Source organism: Strix aluco, unplaced genomic scaffold (assembly GCF_031877795.1).
Source record: "Strix aluco isolate bStrAlu1 unplaced genomic scaffold, bStrAlu1.hap1 HAP1_SCAFFOLD_49, whole genome shotgun sequence".
In the NCBI taxonomy this organism is placed as follows: domain Eukaryota; kingdom Metazoa; phylum Chordata; class Aves; order Strigiformes; family Strigidae; genus Strix; species Strix aluco.
The window spans coordinates 6,930-21,707 of record NW_027436512.1 but is presented as its reverse complement, the minus strand read 5'-3'; the positions used below and the strand labels follow the sequence as shown (position 1 = coordinate 21,707).

Sequence of the window (14,778 nt, the reverse complement as noted above, 5' to 3'; positions counted from 1 at the left end):
TTCCCCCCCCCACAGTGGGACGGGGTGGGCAAGATCTTGGGAGGGGACACAACCAGGACAGCTGACCCCAACTGACCAAAGGGATATTCCAGACCATCTGACGGCTGCTCAGTATAAAGCTGGGAGAAAGGAGGAAGGGGGTGGGGTCACCCTTGGTCCTCCGAGGCAACCCCTCCGCGTATGGGAGCCCTGCTTCCTGAGAAGGCCCGACATCGCCTGTTCATGGGAAGTAGAGAATAAATCTGTTTGCGCTTTTTTGCTTCTGCGCGCGGACCTTTGCTTCGCTTTGCTTATATTAAAACTGCTTTTGTTTTACCCACAAGGGTTGTTTTTTTTTTTCCTATCTTATTTTCTTTCCCCTCTTTGCCCTGTTGAGAAAAAAAAGGGGAAGGGGGGGGAAGTGATAGAGCGACTTGGTGGGTACCTGGCATTTAGCCAAGGTCAAACCACCACATGAGTGTAAGAGACCTCTTTGTCTGATTGTTCTGCGGGTGTGAGATGCAGCCCAGCTGCAGCTGCGGCGTGTGGAGCTCTCTGACAGAGCGCCCAAGTGCCCGCTGGGTCATCGGTGCAGCCTGTTTGTTTGGGCTAAGTGTTTCAAGTGTCATAAGGCTCAAGTGTTAGCAAAAACCCTGGAAAGTGGTAACCGGGAAGGACCATATCCTTGATTAGCCTGGGGAAGAGGTTATGCTTGTGTCTTCACAGGTCACAGTCCCCACAGGTGGTTACCAGCAAGCTGTGTGCAACTACACCCGAGGCGTGAGAGGCAGCTTTTGGTGGACACTCAGGAGCCGGCTGTGGGTGCTGTGGATGCCCCTGTGCCAGCAGTTCGCCATCTCTTCGACTGATCATTTAAGCAGAATGGATGGGCAATGCTTGCTGCTGCAATAGGACAAAATACACTATCTCAGTCCTTAATCACACTGCAGTTGCCAACTCTTTTAAGAGAAAATGCTGACAGTAATTGCAACTCCTTGATGACATATAGAAGCTTATTAGTCACCAGTGAAAGATGTAGCTTAGATAAAATGTAGTTCTTAATAAGGATGAAATGCTATAAGATGTGTGTATTCAACTTTCTTTCTTTAGCAATATTAAGAAGCAAGACCTCAAGTGTTTAACCTTATTAGAAACTCCCTTGGTTTTCCCCCTTGAGTGGTGGCCAGGCTCTGGGTGGAACCCAACAGGAGGATGAAATCAGATGTTTCCGCTCAAAGAAAGTTGCCAGTTATTTTGGCCTGCTGATTTAGATATATGAGGCTGGACCTGCTTGCAGCGATGTTGGATGCCTCACCTACGGATGGACGCATCGCGTAGGATTTCCGGTTTGCGAGGAAGGGCACTCTAAATTCTCGCTGCATCCAGGGTTCCCCAGCAATTGCGGATCTGAATGTTAGTACCCCATTAAGTAAGTGTGCTATTCCGTATTTTCCTTACTGTTTATTTTTGTAGTATTTAGTCATATCCCCTAATTACGGGTACTGAAATTAGCCTACTCTTTTTTACCTAGTAACTGTAACTGCTGTATTGTTTCTAGCCTTCTGTGAAACTATTTTAAGTATGCTGTGTTTTTTGAAGCTTGCCTAACCCTTAATTGATGAAGTCTCAAAATAAGTCTTGCAGGTGTAGCTTTACACAGCCTCTGAGCAATAGCTAGGAAGAACAGGGCTTGGAAGATAGATCAGAAACTGCTGAGTTGTGCCAAGGTAGCGGGCAAAAACAGCGGCCAGCTGCAACACTGAACTGCGAAAAAGCACTAAGCTGTGAGAAGTTACCATCGCGGTAGGGCGGAATGCGCCTGAGAATATGGGAAATTAGTTCAATTGACCCGTGAAACTGATAATGGACCAGCCTATACCTCTCAAAAATTTGGGTGGTTTTTTTGTCAACTCTGGGGTATACGTCACATCACAGCTATACCACATTCCCCCACGGGGCAAGCCGTCGTGGAGAGAGCGCATCAAAACTTTAAAGGCGCTTTTGCAAAAACAAAAAGGGGGAGAGGTCTGGGCTGCTGCAGAACCACTTGCAAAAGCGGTGTATGTGTTAAATTACTTACAGCTCACAGGTGACAGGGAGGAACCACCAGTAGTAATACATAAGTATGGGTCTGAAATCCGGTATAAGCCGGTGTGGAGATGGTGCTTTTGCTCAGTACAAAGATGTTGCTATAGGAGAGTGGAAAGGACCTGTGGAACTAAAAATGACGGGTCGAGGCTATGCCTGCGTTATTACAGATACCGGCACTAGATGGGCTCCATCTCGCTGGGTGCGGCCTTGGAAAGGAGATCAAGTTTGTGATTCTAAGCCTTGTGATGGTTCTGACAGCGATTAATGCTCATCCAGCAAAAGTAGCGTTTCCCCGACCAAACATATGGGTAACTATAGCTAAAGGGACAGGTCAAGAATCCTTCTGCCTTTCGATGGCTACTCCGTCGGACCCATTCACAACATGTTTATTGAGAATCACTTACTCTGACCCACAAGAATTCATTGGGTTTGTGTCAGACGATAGTTGGGCAAAAATGAAATTTTCACAGGCCAATGCCATTGCTCAAATTACCCAGCCCGGCACCAACACCACAGCCTTTTGGCAAGGTCAACTTATCATGAGCAAAGAATTGTTAAAAGGAGGAATCATTGTAATTATTGTGACTGTTGTGCTTGCTATTATTTTGCCATGCTTAATTTCTTGTGTTAGACAATCGTTGCAAAAAGGCTTGCAAGGAGTTTGGATTGCTCAAAAACAAAAAGAGGGATCTGTGGGGATTCTAAAGGATTTCCTGCGAGGAAATCGGCATGTGAGCAATCCTGCATATGAGCAAGACTGGCAAAGCCTCAGCTTCGGCGAGGATGTGACGAGGAGATGACCCTGGAAGAATGAGGAAGAACCCAGGAAGTTAAACAACTTCAGGGTGTGGGTCTGGGCAGAGAAGAAGTTTGTACAATGTCGAGGTGGCAGTTCTCAGCCAATCAGAAGAGAGCTTAAGGAGCATGTGCAAAGCTAACTGTCCAATCAGAAAGAATTATACCATGTGATTGTATCTTGTGATTTTCACCTGCATTATAAAAGGCTTGTCCACCATAATAAAGTAGGCATTGCATAATCACTGTGTGATCATCCGCATGTGTGTATCTCCCACATAGAGAGGCCTTACAGAGAGATCTGGATAGACTAGAATGCTGGGCATATGAAATTTAACAAGACCAAGTGCCAGATTCTTCACCTGGGATGGGGTAAGCCTGATTATATGTGCAAATTGGGGGACGAGAGGCTGGAGAGCAGCCCCGTGGAAAGAGATCTGGGGATTTGGGTTGATGGCAAGTTGAATATGAGTCAACAGGGTGCCCTGGCAGCCAGAAGGGCCAACCGTGTTCTGGGGTGCATCAGGCACAGCATAGCTAGCTGGTTGAGGGAAGGGATTGTCCCACTCTACACTGCACTAGTGCCAGTGATAGGACACGAGGAAATGGTGTGAAGCTGCATCAGGGGAAGTTCAGATTGGACATTAGGAAAAAGGTTCTTCACCAAGAGGGTCACTGGAACAGGCTCCCCAGGAAAGTGGTGATGGCACCAAGCCTGTCAGAGTTCAAGGAGCATCTGGACTACTCTTAGTCTCATGGTTTAATGTTAGGTATTCCCGGGAGGAACAGGGAGTTGGACTCGATGATCCTTATGGGTCCCTTCCAAGCTGTGATATTCTATGATTCTACTTGTATAACCCAGATGCAGAAGTTGCATTGTGCTAGGTATTGTAGTTAAGCTCAACACCTTGGAGCAGTGCCTATCTTGTATCTAAAAATATAACATGTTTTGTGTACTATATACTTTAAAAATACCTGACCTTCAAGCCCTTTAGGTAAAATGGAAGTAACAGTTCATTGGAACAGATAAGACGTAGATCAGGAAAGCTGAACCAAAATGCTGATGAACAGTAGGGCCTTAAAAGACAAGGAGACAAAAGCCAGTAATCAAATACAGTAAAAGCAGCCAAGTGATTAAAGAAATGAGCCTAAAAACCAGAATGATAACCTAGGAGAATGGACTCTAAGACTAACAAGTTTAACATCTAGGACATCTAGATAAGAGCCAATTAAATAATCAGTGAGAGAGGATGGTGTGGTGGTGCAATTCTTACCCCTCCCTGCCCCTCCTTGTTGGGCTGCTTGGTGCTACATGTGATTCCACCCACCTCCCCCGAGCTATACACCAATCTGTGGAGATAAGGACTGCTAACGTTAAGGTGCCCCCTTAACGAGCCTGGCTCCTGCCCCTCCCAATTGCTCAGAAGCAGTTATAACAGCCCATCATCTCCTAAGGGCCTGGCACACCTGTGCCTGGGATGGGGTCAAATGGGAACAATAACAGAGTTGCACATTCATCAAGTTCTTGTGCAACTGCTGGAAGGCACCAGAATACTTTGTTGTTCGAGCTGGGCGTGAGCAAAAGGTATCTGACAAAAGTCAATTATCTTGGACCCTATAAATGGCAACCACCAGGGAGACCCTTTGAGCTCTCCTGGATCGCAGCGGGCCTGTGACCAGCACCTCCCCTGAGCTGGGACGCCTCTCAGGTACCAAACCCTTAAGGTATCATCTGCTCCAGACGGAAGGCCAGGGCGAAGTCCCCCGCTCGAGTCTCGATTATCGCCCGTTGAGGAATGCCAAGGCATTGGGAGGATTTGCTCTAAACTCGAGAGGAGAGAAATTTTCCTTTCTCTTTCACCCGCTCTTTCTCCGTTTATTAGTGTGTGGGTACGTACTTCATTCTACTGGATACGAATACTTTTATCTCTGTGTTTGTACGTTTTGTGTTCATTCTACTGGATCCAGATACTTTTGTTTCTGTATGTGTGTTTGTACATTTTGTGTTTGTGTATGCGCATGTACATAGGTATAAATTAGGATACCACGAAGTAAGTAAGTGTGAATCTTGTCATCCTAGAATCTGTAAATAAGTCGCTATTTTTATAACATCTTCTAAATTATTTTGGAAATGATCAATTGCTGTTATTTATTAATAAATCTAAAATTCCTGTTAAATCGTTACCGTGTTAATACTTTCATCTGCGACAGATGGACAAAAACATTAAGAAGTCAAACATAATGCAAGCTTTTCCCCCCCCCCCCCCCCCCCCCCCCCAAAGATTCACAGTTGTTAGCTCCCAGTTCTCTAAACTCTTATATATGAAGGATAAGCAAATCGATTCCTCTGGAACATTTAGCACACTGCTTCAATCTCGTAACTTTTTTCTGTCATAAATACCTTGAGTACTGTGATAGACAGTAAACTGTTTGTTCATCAAATTCCATTAAAGATACTGGGAGCTCGTGACATGTTATTCCATAAACTATGTAGGCCTAAGCTTAATCTTAACTATTACACTGTGTAACGACTAACTGACTGCAAGTGCTTATCTAAGTTGAAATGCTGAAGCAAGGACTCCTACTATGCAAAAGACTGAAAAGAGGGAGAAAGGGAAGAAGGACAAAGGGGAGAAAGACAAAGGGGAGAAGAAGAAGAAAAAAGGGGGTAGTGTCTATATTCTGTAAGATATAAACAAAAGCTTTGTGAGCCACTCTCAGGAAAGCAGGAAATACATGGAGTTGGTGACGCGAGGAAGACCCGGATGGAGCGACCCCCTAGCTGCAAAGTGCGCAGACGCAGAGTACACCTCTCAGAGAGACCCGATACCGGAAGGCGGAGGATATAAAAAAGACGGACCCTCGGGAAGTGGGTGCGCGCCGTTGGTGGAGCAAGGACTCCCCGGCCGCCCAGCGCTGTTTTGCTTGTTGCCGCTTGCTAAGTAAACAATTGGAATTTTGATTGGCTCTGACTCACATCAATTTGAGAAATCTACTTATAACAAGTACTTTAATGGCTGTACAGTGAAGCTTACAACTCTCCACAAGCACCACTAGATCTAATGAGGGAGTGAGAAAGGAAATCAGAAAAACCCCATACCTTGTGTTGTTCTATTGCATCTACCCACTGTTGTCTGTGGTCTGGGTCCTGAGCTCGAAGGTACCAAACACTATCGTTTACACTAATATCAAATCTGCATTCGTCAAAGTCATGGGGCTGTGAAAGAAAAGAGTGTAAGAATAGCTAGAATTATCAACATGATCAACAGTATCTCACACTCTAAAATACTGTAATTAGAAAAACTGATCAATATTGCCTTGAATTCATCCTAGATTCTAAGCTCCTTTTTATGTAGCTGTCTCAAATAATGAGCTAACATACACATCCATAATGAAAAATTCCAGTCTTCTGAAACAGAAAAGACCATTTAGTACATTCTTAAACAAAATTGTCACAAAAAGAGTTCCACACAAACATTGACAAAGCCTTCATACTTCCAAAGAAATCCTTTAACAAAATAACCAGCGGACACAGCCAGGAAAATACACCTTTTTAAAAAAAAATTCAAAGCAGGAAAGCAAAATTAAGGGTATTGCTACCAATATTGATTTTAGATGAAAATACATATATCGTAACAAAAAGCACCAGGATAGAACCATAAAAGCAGACTATAGCAAAATGACAAGGCAGGCAGGCAACTAAAGGAAGCTGTGGCACCCTCTGCCTCAACTATCTTCACTAAAACAGGATTGTCAGATAACTGGGAGCGACATGCAATCCCTTCCCATATCACCACTCAAATGCATCTAACTTTCAGTTCACATGCCTCAAATACTAAAAATCTTTTACTAGCATTACAGCGAAGCTGGTAAGGAAAGTACAAGGGAACAAAACTGAAGGGAAGCTGCTACAAGTATACTTGAAATTGCTAGTGTACAGGGACCTGTAAAATAAGACATTTAGTTTTAACGTTAGACATCACTTGTATTTTACTAGCTTTTATTTTTCCTGTATTTTGCTGTAATGTATATAATTTCATTTATACTTTTTTCTAACTACCCTCTGTAGTTGTTACCCAGTTACCCACTTGTAAGATGTTTTGAAACCTGTAACTCCTTGCCTAGTGGAGATAAGGCAGGCCTTGGACAGTCTGAAAAACTCCCTGAGTACATCCCTAATAGCAGGAACCTAAAGAAAACAAGTGTCTAAGACGACGCCAGTGTCAAGATAAGCGACTGGAAGCTGGTCTAAACTAACCTCCTTGGAACAAACAGGAGCTGAAGGACGGATGAGGTAACTCCATGACCATGTGTGACACGGGAAACCTAAAGTTCAACTAACGACAGTGTGAGGAAGGCTATGTGGACCCCTAAGGTGGGGAGAAGACCCTCACTCTCTTTTTACTACGCATGCTCAGACTATGTAAATGAATTCTGAGAACCCATTAGCATAAGACTGCCTTTTCTAAGCAATCTGATGCATATGTATGCTTTTTGTGTATATTAGTCAGAGAGTTTTGTTAGTAAGTGCAGCACTTGTGGTGGAGCGATCCCCAGCGCTGCCAATAAAGAATCCCTGCTGAACAGTTATACTCAATTCTGGCTGTTGAGTGAAGCTCTTTGTTTCAACACAATGATCTAAATCTGCCCTGTGACACTGTCAGTTCAAAGTTACTCCTTCGCAAACATCCAACACAAACCACAACTTTTTTTTTTCCCCTTCATTGAAAACTATTCTTAACAGAACTTAACACAGGTATAGCCGAACACCTTTTTGAATTTGAATACAAAGAAAAGTTATACATACAAGTAACCACAGGAAGATAACAGGCTCTAAGCTTAAGGTGAATGACACTATCTGAAAGACCATAAATATTGATTCCTGATGCCAAAGACAAGACTACATACGTTAACATCCTTTACAATGCAAGAACTGCTCTGTGGATACATTCATCTTGCAGACAACTAAAGCACTGCTGTGAAAGACAAGAAACCAGGCCTGCGAGAAACTAAGAAAAACAGCCTGAGAAAGCAAAAGTTGAGGCTGAGCGAAGAAATGCCTCAAACACTCGCAAGACAAAACTATGAGTCACAGGGTGCATTCTGTGGAGGTCGGAGCTGATAAGGCTGCCCCAATAACACAAGATGGGGCTGGAGGAGGGAGCCCTGTGAAGACAGGACGGCTCTGCTCTGGGGCACCTGGCCAAAACTTCAAGGGCCATCTGTCCGGTGAGTGACCTTTGCTTCATTATCCACAAAATGCATATTAAAGTTAACACCCCTCAATATGCTAACGAGGGCTGACATGATCATGCTAATTACATCATCCCATGAAACACCTCACCCCTCCCCGTAACATGGGATACGTAGGTATGTGGGTCGACCTAGGGGACGGACCCAAGGAAAGGGTGTATAAATCAAGAAGGGCGGGGGGGGGGGCCCGGAGAGAGCAGTGAAGTGAAGAAGACGGATGCAAGTGAAACAGACGGCTGCCTCCTGTGCCTACTGGAACCCTCGCTGGCAGGATCAGCGCAGAAACCCAGACCGGTGATCTGTATTTCCCCATCCCCTCTATCTCCCTCTTTTCCCTTTCCCATTAAGAAATGCAAGGCATATTGTATTGCTTGCCACAACTTGCTATATACTTAGCCAACTATCGTGTGTTCAATTAGTACATTGTGGGCAGTTAATAAACGTTTGGACTTGGAGACTTGTTGTCTGCTCCATTGGGGATTTGCGAATCTGAGTCACTTGTCTCCCTCGTCTGAGCGGGACGTGACAACTGTGGATCACTCATGAAGCACTCCACAAAAGAAAACCTAAAAGCAAGTCTCATTTGTGGCATCATGCACAACAGTTCAATGTCAGTGAGAATTATTTTCTAAGGATCTGGAAGTCAGGAGCTACTTAAACAATACACAATCTTTCTTGTTTAAATATACTAAGGAGGAAGAAAAGGACAACAGAAGCCAACTAGCAAATAAGAAATGAGCTAGGAAGAGTTTAACACAAGTACTTGAAGCTTCACTTTTTTAATAGCTTCACATATTTGGTCAAGCATCTTAACCTAAATTCAATTTAAAGAAATTTAAGCTTCCCACAGAAAAAAAACATCCAGCAAGTGACAAAGCTGACAATCAAGTGAATCAGCTGCAGCTACCAATTCCCTTAATACCTGACCATCTCAACTTAATTCAATTCAAACAACTTCCAAAACTGATTATGCATGCTACTTTGCCTTCACTGAGCCACAGAACATAGGGATGTAAGGGACATCAAGTCTAAGTTCAGGCCCCTCTTTTTCAAACTGCATTTGCTACATTATTATTACTATATACGAGGAAGATGTTTATCTGCTTTAGGGTAGCAAGCCTGCCTGTACTGGGTCTGGCTGAGCCGGAATTGGTTTTCCCCTGTAGCAGCCCTCACGGTGCTGTGTTTGATGTTGGGAGCTGGCAGGGTGTTGATAGCACCCTGGTGGTGTGGCTACTGCTGAGTGGTGCTTACACAGCACCAAGGCTCTTTCTGACATTTCCCCCCCCCACAGTGGGACGGGGTGGGCAAGGTCTTGGGAGGGGACACAGCCAGGACAGCTGACCCCAACTGACCAAAGGGATATTCCAGACCATCTGACGGCTGCTCAGTATAAAGCTGGGAGAAAGGAGGAAGGGGGTGGGGTCACCCTTGGTCCTCCGAGGCAACCCCTCCGCGTATGGGAGCCCTGCTTCCTGAGAAGGCCCGACATCGCCTGTTCATGGGAAGTAGAGAATAAATCTGTTTGCTTTTTTTGCTTCCGTGCATGGACCTTTGCTTTGCTTATATTAAAACTGCTGTTGTTTTACCCACAAGGGTTATTTTCTTTTCCTATCTTATTTTCTTTCTCCTCTTTGCCCTGTTGAGAAAAAAGGGGGAAGCGGGGGGGAAGTGATAGAGCGACTTGGTGGGTACCTGGCATTTAGCCAAGGTCAAACCACCACACTGCCACATCAATATAAGCCTGTTCCCAGCCATCCCTCTGCCAGGACCTCCTTTAGCCACGTGGTGGGGGATATGCACCTACAACTATGGAAGATTCTCCCAGAAATCACCCAAAAAAATCAAGTGTACAAGAATTGGCTATCAAAGTTTTTCCTGCCATGACAGTATTCCTCTGCTCAATCTCTCTCTCTGAAGCCCTTTTTTGGGAGGAGTTAAAAGCAATTACATGCTATGCAGTTAGAAAGACTTACCAAAACTAATCTTAAAAGCTTGCAGTACTACTGATTCCACACTTCCATATACAACTTATTCCAGTGCACAACCATCCTTGCTGTCAGTTTTTTCCCTCCATCTCTAACCTAAACATCTTTTATTGTGATTTAAGAACATTACTCTCTGCCCTTTTCAAAGGCAGGTTGATGTATTCCCTTTCTTTGCATAACAACTTTTAATATATTTGAAAAACTATGCCCTGTTGCTATGACAAGGAAGGGAAATGTTTTGCTTGAGGTCTAGCTAAAAATGTCAAAACACCTTTCTGGGCCATTCACTGCATGCACACTTCTGCATTACCTATAGTTAAGAGACTAGGCCACATAAAAATCAGGTCTAGGGTTATCCTCAGTTCAGTGTGCAATTTCATATTACAAAAAAGCCAGCTGAACAGGTGGTCCTGTTAGACAAGTTGCTTAAAGATAAGAAAACTCCACTAGCAATGCTAAATACTGCTTGAAAAGAAAGTTAGGAGATACATGATTTACTCAACAAATGCATGTTACCTATTTACCATTTTATAGTACTTAATTGCCTGTTTTCCATATTTTTCTGGCAACTGAAGTCAGACCTATTATTTCCCTCCTTTTCCTCCACATTTTTTATAGACAGGCTCTACCATAAGAACCCTGAATTCACTGAACGTGAAAGTCAAGTTCTCTAACATGCATTTTACCTAGAGCAAATAAAACATCTGAATCACGTGACCTGTTCTTTTCTTAACCCAGAACAAGTCAAGTTGTTGCTGATTAACCCTTTTCTCAACCAAGAATGAGTTCATATTTCATTTTCATTGACAACTTGGCAGACAAATACGTAATTTATTGGTATCATATCTCTTACATTCTCCTCCCCGCTGAGCTCTGGACAAACTTCCTTGGTTTCCCTCTCGATATAAATGCTTTTATTGTTTTCTGTATCTGCATCTGGCAGAGACCACAAAGCATCTCAGGTCTGTCCTTTATTCTTCTAACCTCCTCAGACTAGTTCGAGCCTCTCCTTATACTTCATGTTTTCCCATTTCTCTTCCCTTTACTTTCTCCCTGTAGATCTCACTTCATTTCATTTAGATCTCCTTTTATCTGAAGTTCAGTTTCTAGCCTAGTGTTCACTTTCCTTCATGTGCTCAGAAGGGATTATAAAATGGTATAGGTTCTTAGCCTGACAAGACGTTGCAGGAAAAACAGCGATTTTCAAGTGTAACAAGCTAAGGACCTGTGTTGAGTCCTACTGCCCTTTCACAAGCAAGACAAGGCAAGAAAAAGGGGAATGTTTTAGCCGCACAGAGAAGCCAAAAGCAAGGAGTCACTATCTACCCTCAGGACCTAAAGCAGGTTGGAGAACTTCAGCTGCTTTTTCCTAACACCCCTACCCTTCGGCAGCCTCAAGCAGCATATACAAATTGAGAGGACACCAGGGAACAAAACCCAGACCGACATGACACTGTGAATGAGAGCACCTGAAAACCTTTATAGTTTTCAAAGGTGAGTTTGGCAGACACTAAGAGTCTGTGGCTGAGGCAGCCTGTGTATGTGCCAAGGGCTTCTTCTAGAGCCAGCGTTTCAAAGAAAAACGGCTAAGTCATAATTCCATGCAAGAATACGCTACAAGAAATAGGCCTCCAGCATCACCAAGCATCCTTTCTATATGCCTCCCAAAGCTTTCTTTCAAGGCACCTGCAGAGAATTCTGCTGAAATAAAGGCAACTGCAAGTGTCCCAGATTTCTCTGTATAGAACAAACTGATACTAGCTCTTAAATTCTAAACAAGCACTTTACACAAACATTTAGTTGGCTACACAGTTACTGAGGAAGTCTGTATCCAGCTCAGGTCTCATGAGTCATAGCTGACTGCACTGCCACAAAAATCCTTCCTGCTATACAGCTCTCAAGCCTGAGGTATTCATGAAACAAGCTTCAGAGGGGGTATCTGCTTGAAAAATACTGGTTCAAGTGCTTAAGGCAAATCACACAGGGAGGCTTAAGTGTTTTTATATGCTTCATAACCTTCAAGAGTACTCCATAGGGGGAAAAAACAATACTTGAAGAAACTTTTGCTTGCTAAACCACTCTCTCACTACTCTAAATGGTATTTCTTCTTTTCTCTACAGAGGAAAGCCAGGGGAGTTCATAGCAGATCCAATTCAAGTCTGTACATCACAACTATTAAGTGTGCTTGTGCTGCTATTCCCATTGCAGAACTAAAAAAACCCCACCACCTACCTACAGTGAAGTCACTTTAAAATTTTGAAGGGTTTTTTTTGTATTAAGAAAATACTGAGCAGGGCACTAAGACACAAGACAAACGATACTGGCCTACAGAAAACAAGAATCACCATTCTTTAGTTCTCTTGGGCAGGAACAGCACTAGCATAAACGTGACAGAGGTTGTTACCTATCCTAGCTCCACTGGTTCACAGTTATTAAAACAATACCATATGCTGCTATGAAGATAACTGCAGCTTACAATACACTAGGTGTTATACAATATAATAACATATACAAATCAAGTGAAGACATTGTGCTCGCCTAATTCAGCAGTACAAAACTATTTATCACTGAAGCTTTGACATACCAGCTTTTATTGCTTTTCTTTTGTGATGCCAAGTCGTCATTTTTTTAATACAAGATTAAGAAAAATTTAGTATAGCTGCACACTGATTTTGCCCACAGCTAAATGTGCAAACCTGTTCAGCCGCTGAATGTAGTTCTTGATATTTCACTATATTCTTGAATTTCTAAATTCCAGTCAGTGATATTTAAGCCATATTCCATGAAACTTCCAATGCTAATTTTCACATTCATCCTGCTAGAACATCATATAACTCAGTCCACAGAAAAGTAACTAATCACAGCCATAAGATCTCCCAAGAGAACTACATTCATAAAAGTAATTTTACAATGAAAGCAAATATTAAGTACTACCTGTTTTATTTCCTCTAATAGAGCTATTGCAAAATTGTGATAAATCATTGCTTTAGAAAAGGCATTTTGTAAAGTAATGCATTTTGGTTTACTTAGGTTTTACAAAATTCTCTTAAGGGGAAAAAGCTATCTGTGTTTTACCAGTTAATAACTATGCTTGGTAAGAATTTTACCAGACAAGATAGGTCTAAAAATATGGTCTCTCATGCCCTATTAAATACTAAAAAGTATTTAGTCAAGTTAGTGTATTTCTTTCTGGAGTCACTGCTCATTTTCAGAATACAGCCTGAACACTGCTCATTCAAAATGGTCTACTCCTTGTTGTATCCTCCCTTAACATTATTTCCTCTGAACGAGCATCAACACTGTATTTTCCTTTAGAGATCTCTTCCTTCCCCAAAGTTGGAATACATGCAGCAAAATCCTGCCTCTGCTTAGGAACAATCCTTGTCCCTTCTTATTCTTTCAAACAAGTACATTAATCACAAGCTAGATCTATGACAACTCTAGATTATTGTGGTGGGTATACTCTAGCTGGCTGCCAGACCCCCAACCAGCTGCTCTCTCACTCCCCCTCCTCAACTGTACAGGGGAAGAAGATAAGATGAAAAACTGTGGGTGAAGATAAAGACAGGGAGATCACTTACCAATTGCCATCATGGACAAACCAGACTCGGTGAAAATTCATTTAATTTATTGCCAACTAAAAATAGAGCTGGATGGTGAGAAACATAAGACAAAACTAAAAACACAGGTGCAAGGGGACAGAGGGTTGCAGTCAGTTCATAACACTTCAAATCTGCCACTCTTTCCTCACATTTTTCCTCTGCTCCAGCATAGTTTCTCCCTGGCTGCAGTCCTTCAGAATAAACCTCCTCCAGCATTGGCTCTCCACAGGCTGCAGCCTCCTTCAATGCATATACAGCTGCTGCGGTGTGGGGTCCTCCCACAGGCAGCAGTGCGGATATCCGCTCCAGTGTGGTCCTCTCCCCAGGCTGCAGGGAAATTCCTGCTGCGCAGTGCTCTCCTCGGCACATGGAGCACCTCCTCCTGCTCTCACTGCAGGGCTGTTTCTCACACTTTTTTCCTCACTCTCTCTCGCACTGCTGCACAGCGTTTTTGCCCTTTCTTAACTGTTTACACCGAGGCACCACCGCAGTGGCTGAGGGGCTCAGCTGTGCCCTGCAGTGAGTCCACTACAGCCAGCTGGAACCGGCTGTGTCCAGTGCACAGCAGCCCCAGCCTCTCCTCACAGAGGCTGCTCTGCAGTTCCCACCCTTACCACATGCATCAAATGCAATTATAAAAGCGCATAAAGATCCTTTTTTCTCTACGAGTTGTTTTTGAAGACATTTGGCTTTAGAAGTATAAACGTTAAAGTCACTAAATAAAATCATTACTCTAATTTTCCAAGGTTTTTTGGTGGGGTTTTTTTGGTGGGTTTTTTTGGGGTTTGTTTTTTTTTTTTTTAAATATCATTAACTGTCCTAGATCTAACTGTCAGGGTAGAACAACTTAGAGAAAGCATTATACTTCATTGTTTATCATACATTTTATTCAAAATGTACTGAAAACCCAAGAGATGTGGCAAGTTCTAACTCACTTAATTTGCAATAATTTTTTTTTTCCCCTGAAACAAAATCCAAGTAGATCCACAAACCTGGGGAATTAGGGTCAGCCAAAATTCACAATACAAAATTTTGGTTTCCCTTTTTGAATTCCAAAGTCTAGTAGAAAC

At 43.1% G+C, this 14,778-nt stretch overlaps 1 protein-coding gene across 13 annotated transcripts in view; it reads right to left on the bottom strand.

Moving 5' to 3' along the window:
- LOC141918929 (ceramide transfer protein-like) overlaps nt 1-14,291 on the bottom strand; it is a 67,954-nt gene extending 53,663 nt beyond the window's left edge. For 3 of the 13 annotated variants that reach the window (XR_012621843.1, XM_074813874.1, XM_074813878.1), the window contains exons 1-2: nt 13,858-14,285; nt 5,966-6,082 (exon numbers count right to left, since the gene is read on the bottom strand). Coding sequence is in view for 9 of the 13 variants with exons in the window: in XM_074813874.1 (XP_074669975.1) it covers nt 5,966-6,082; nt 13,858-13,878 (138 nt within the window). In the remaining 4 variants the exon portion in view is untranslated. Of the gene's footprint in view, nt 1-3,845; nt 3,943-5,965; nt 6,083-13,687 lie in introns of all 13 variants that reach the window. The other 10 variants (XM_074813871.1, XM_074813869.1, XM_074813875.1 and 7 more) reach the window with 7 other exon arrangements.
- Between the last annotated feature and the right edge of the window lie 487 nt (nt 14,292-14,778).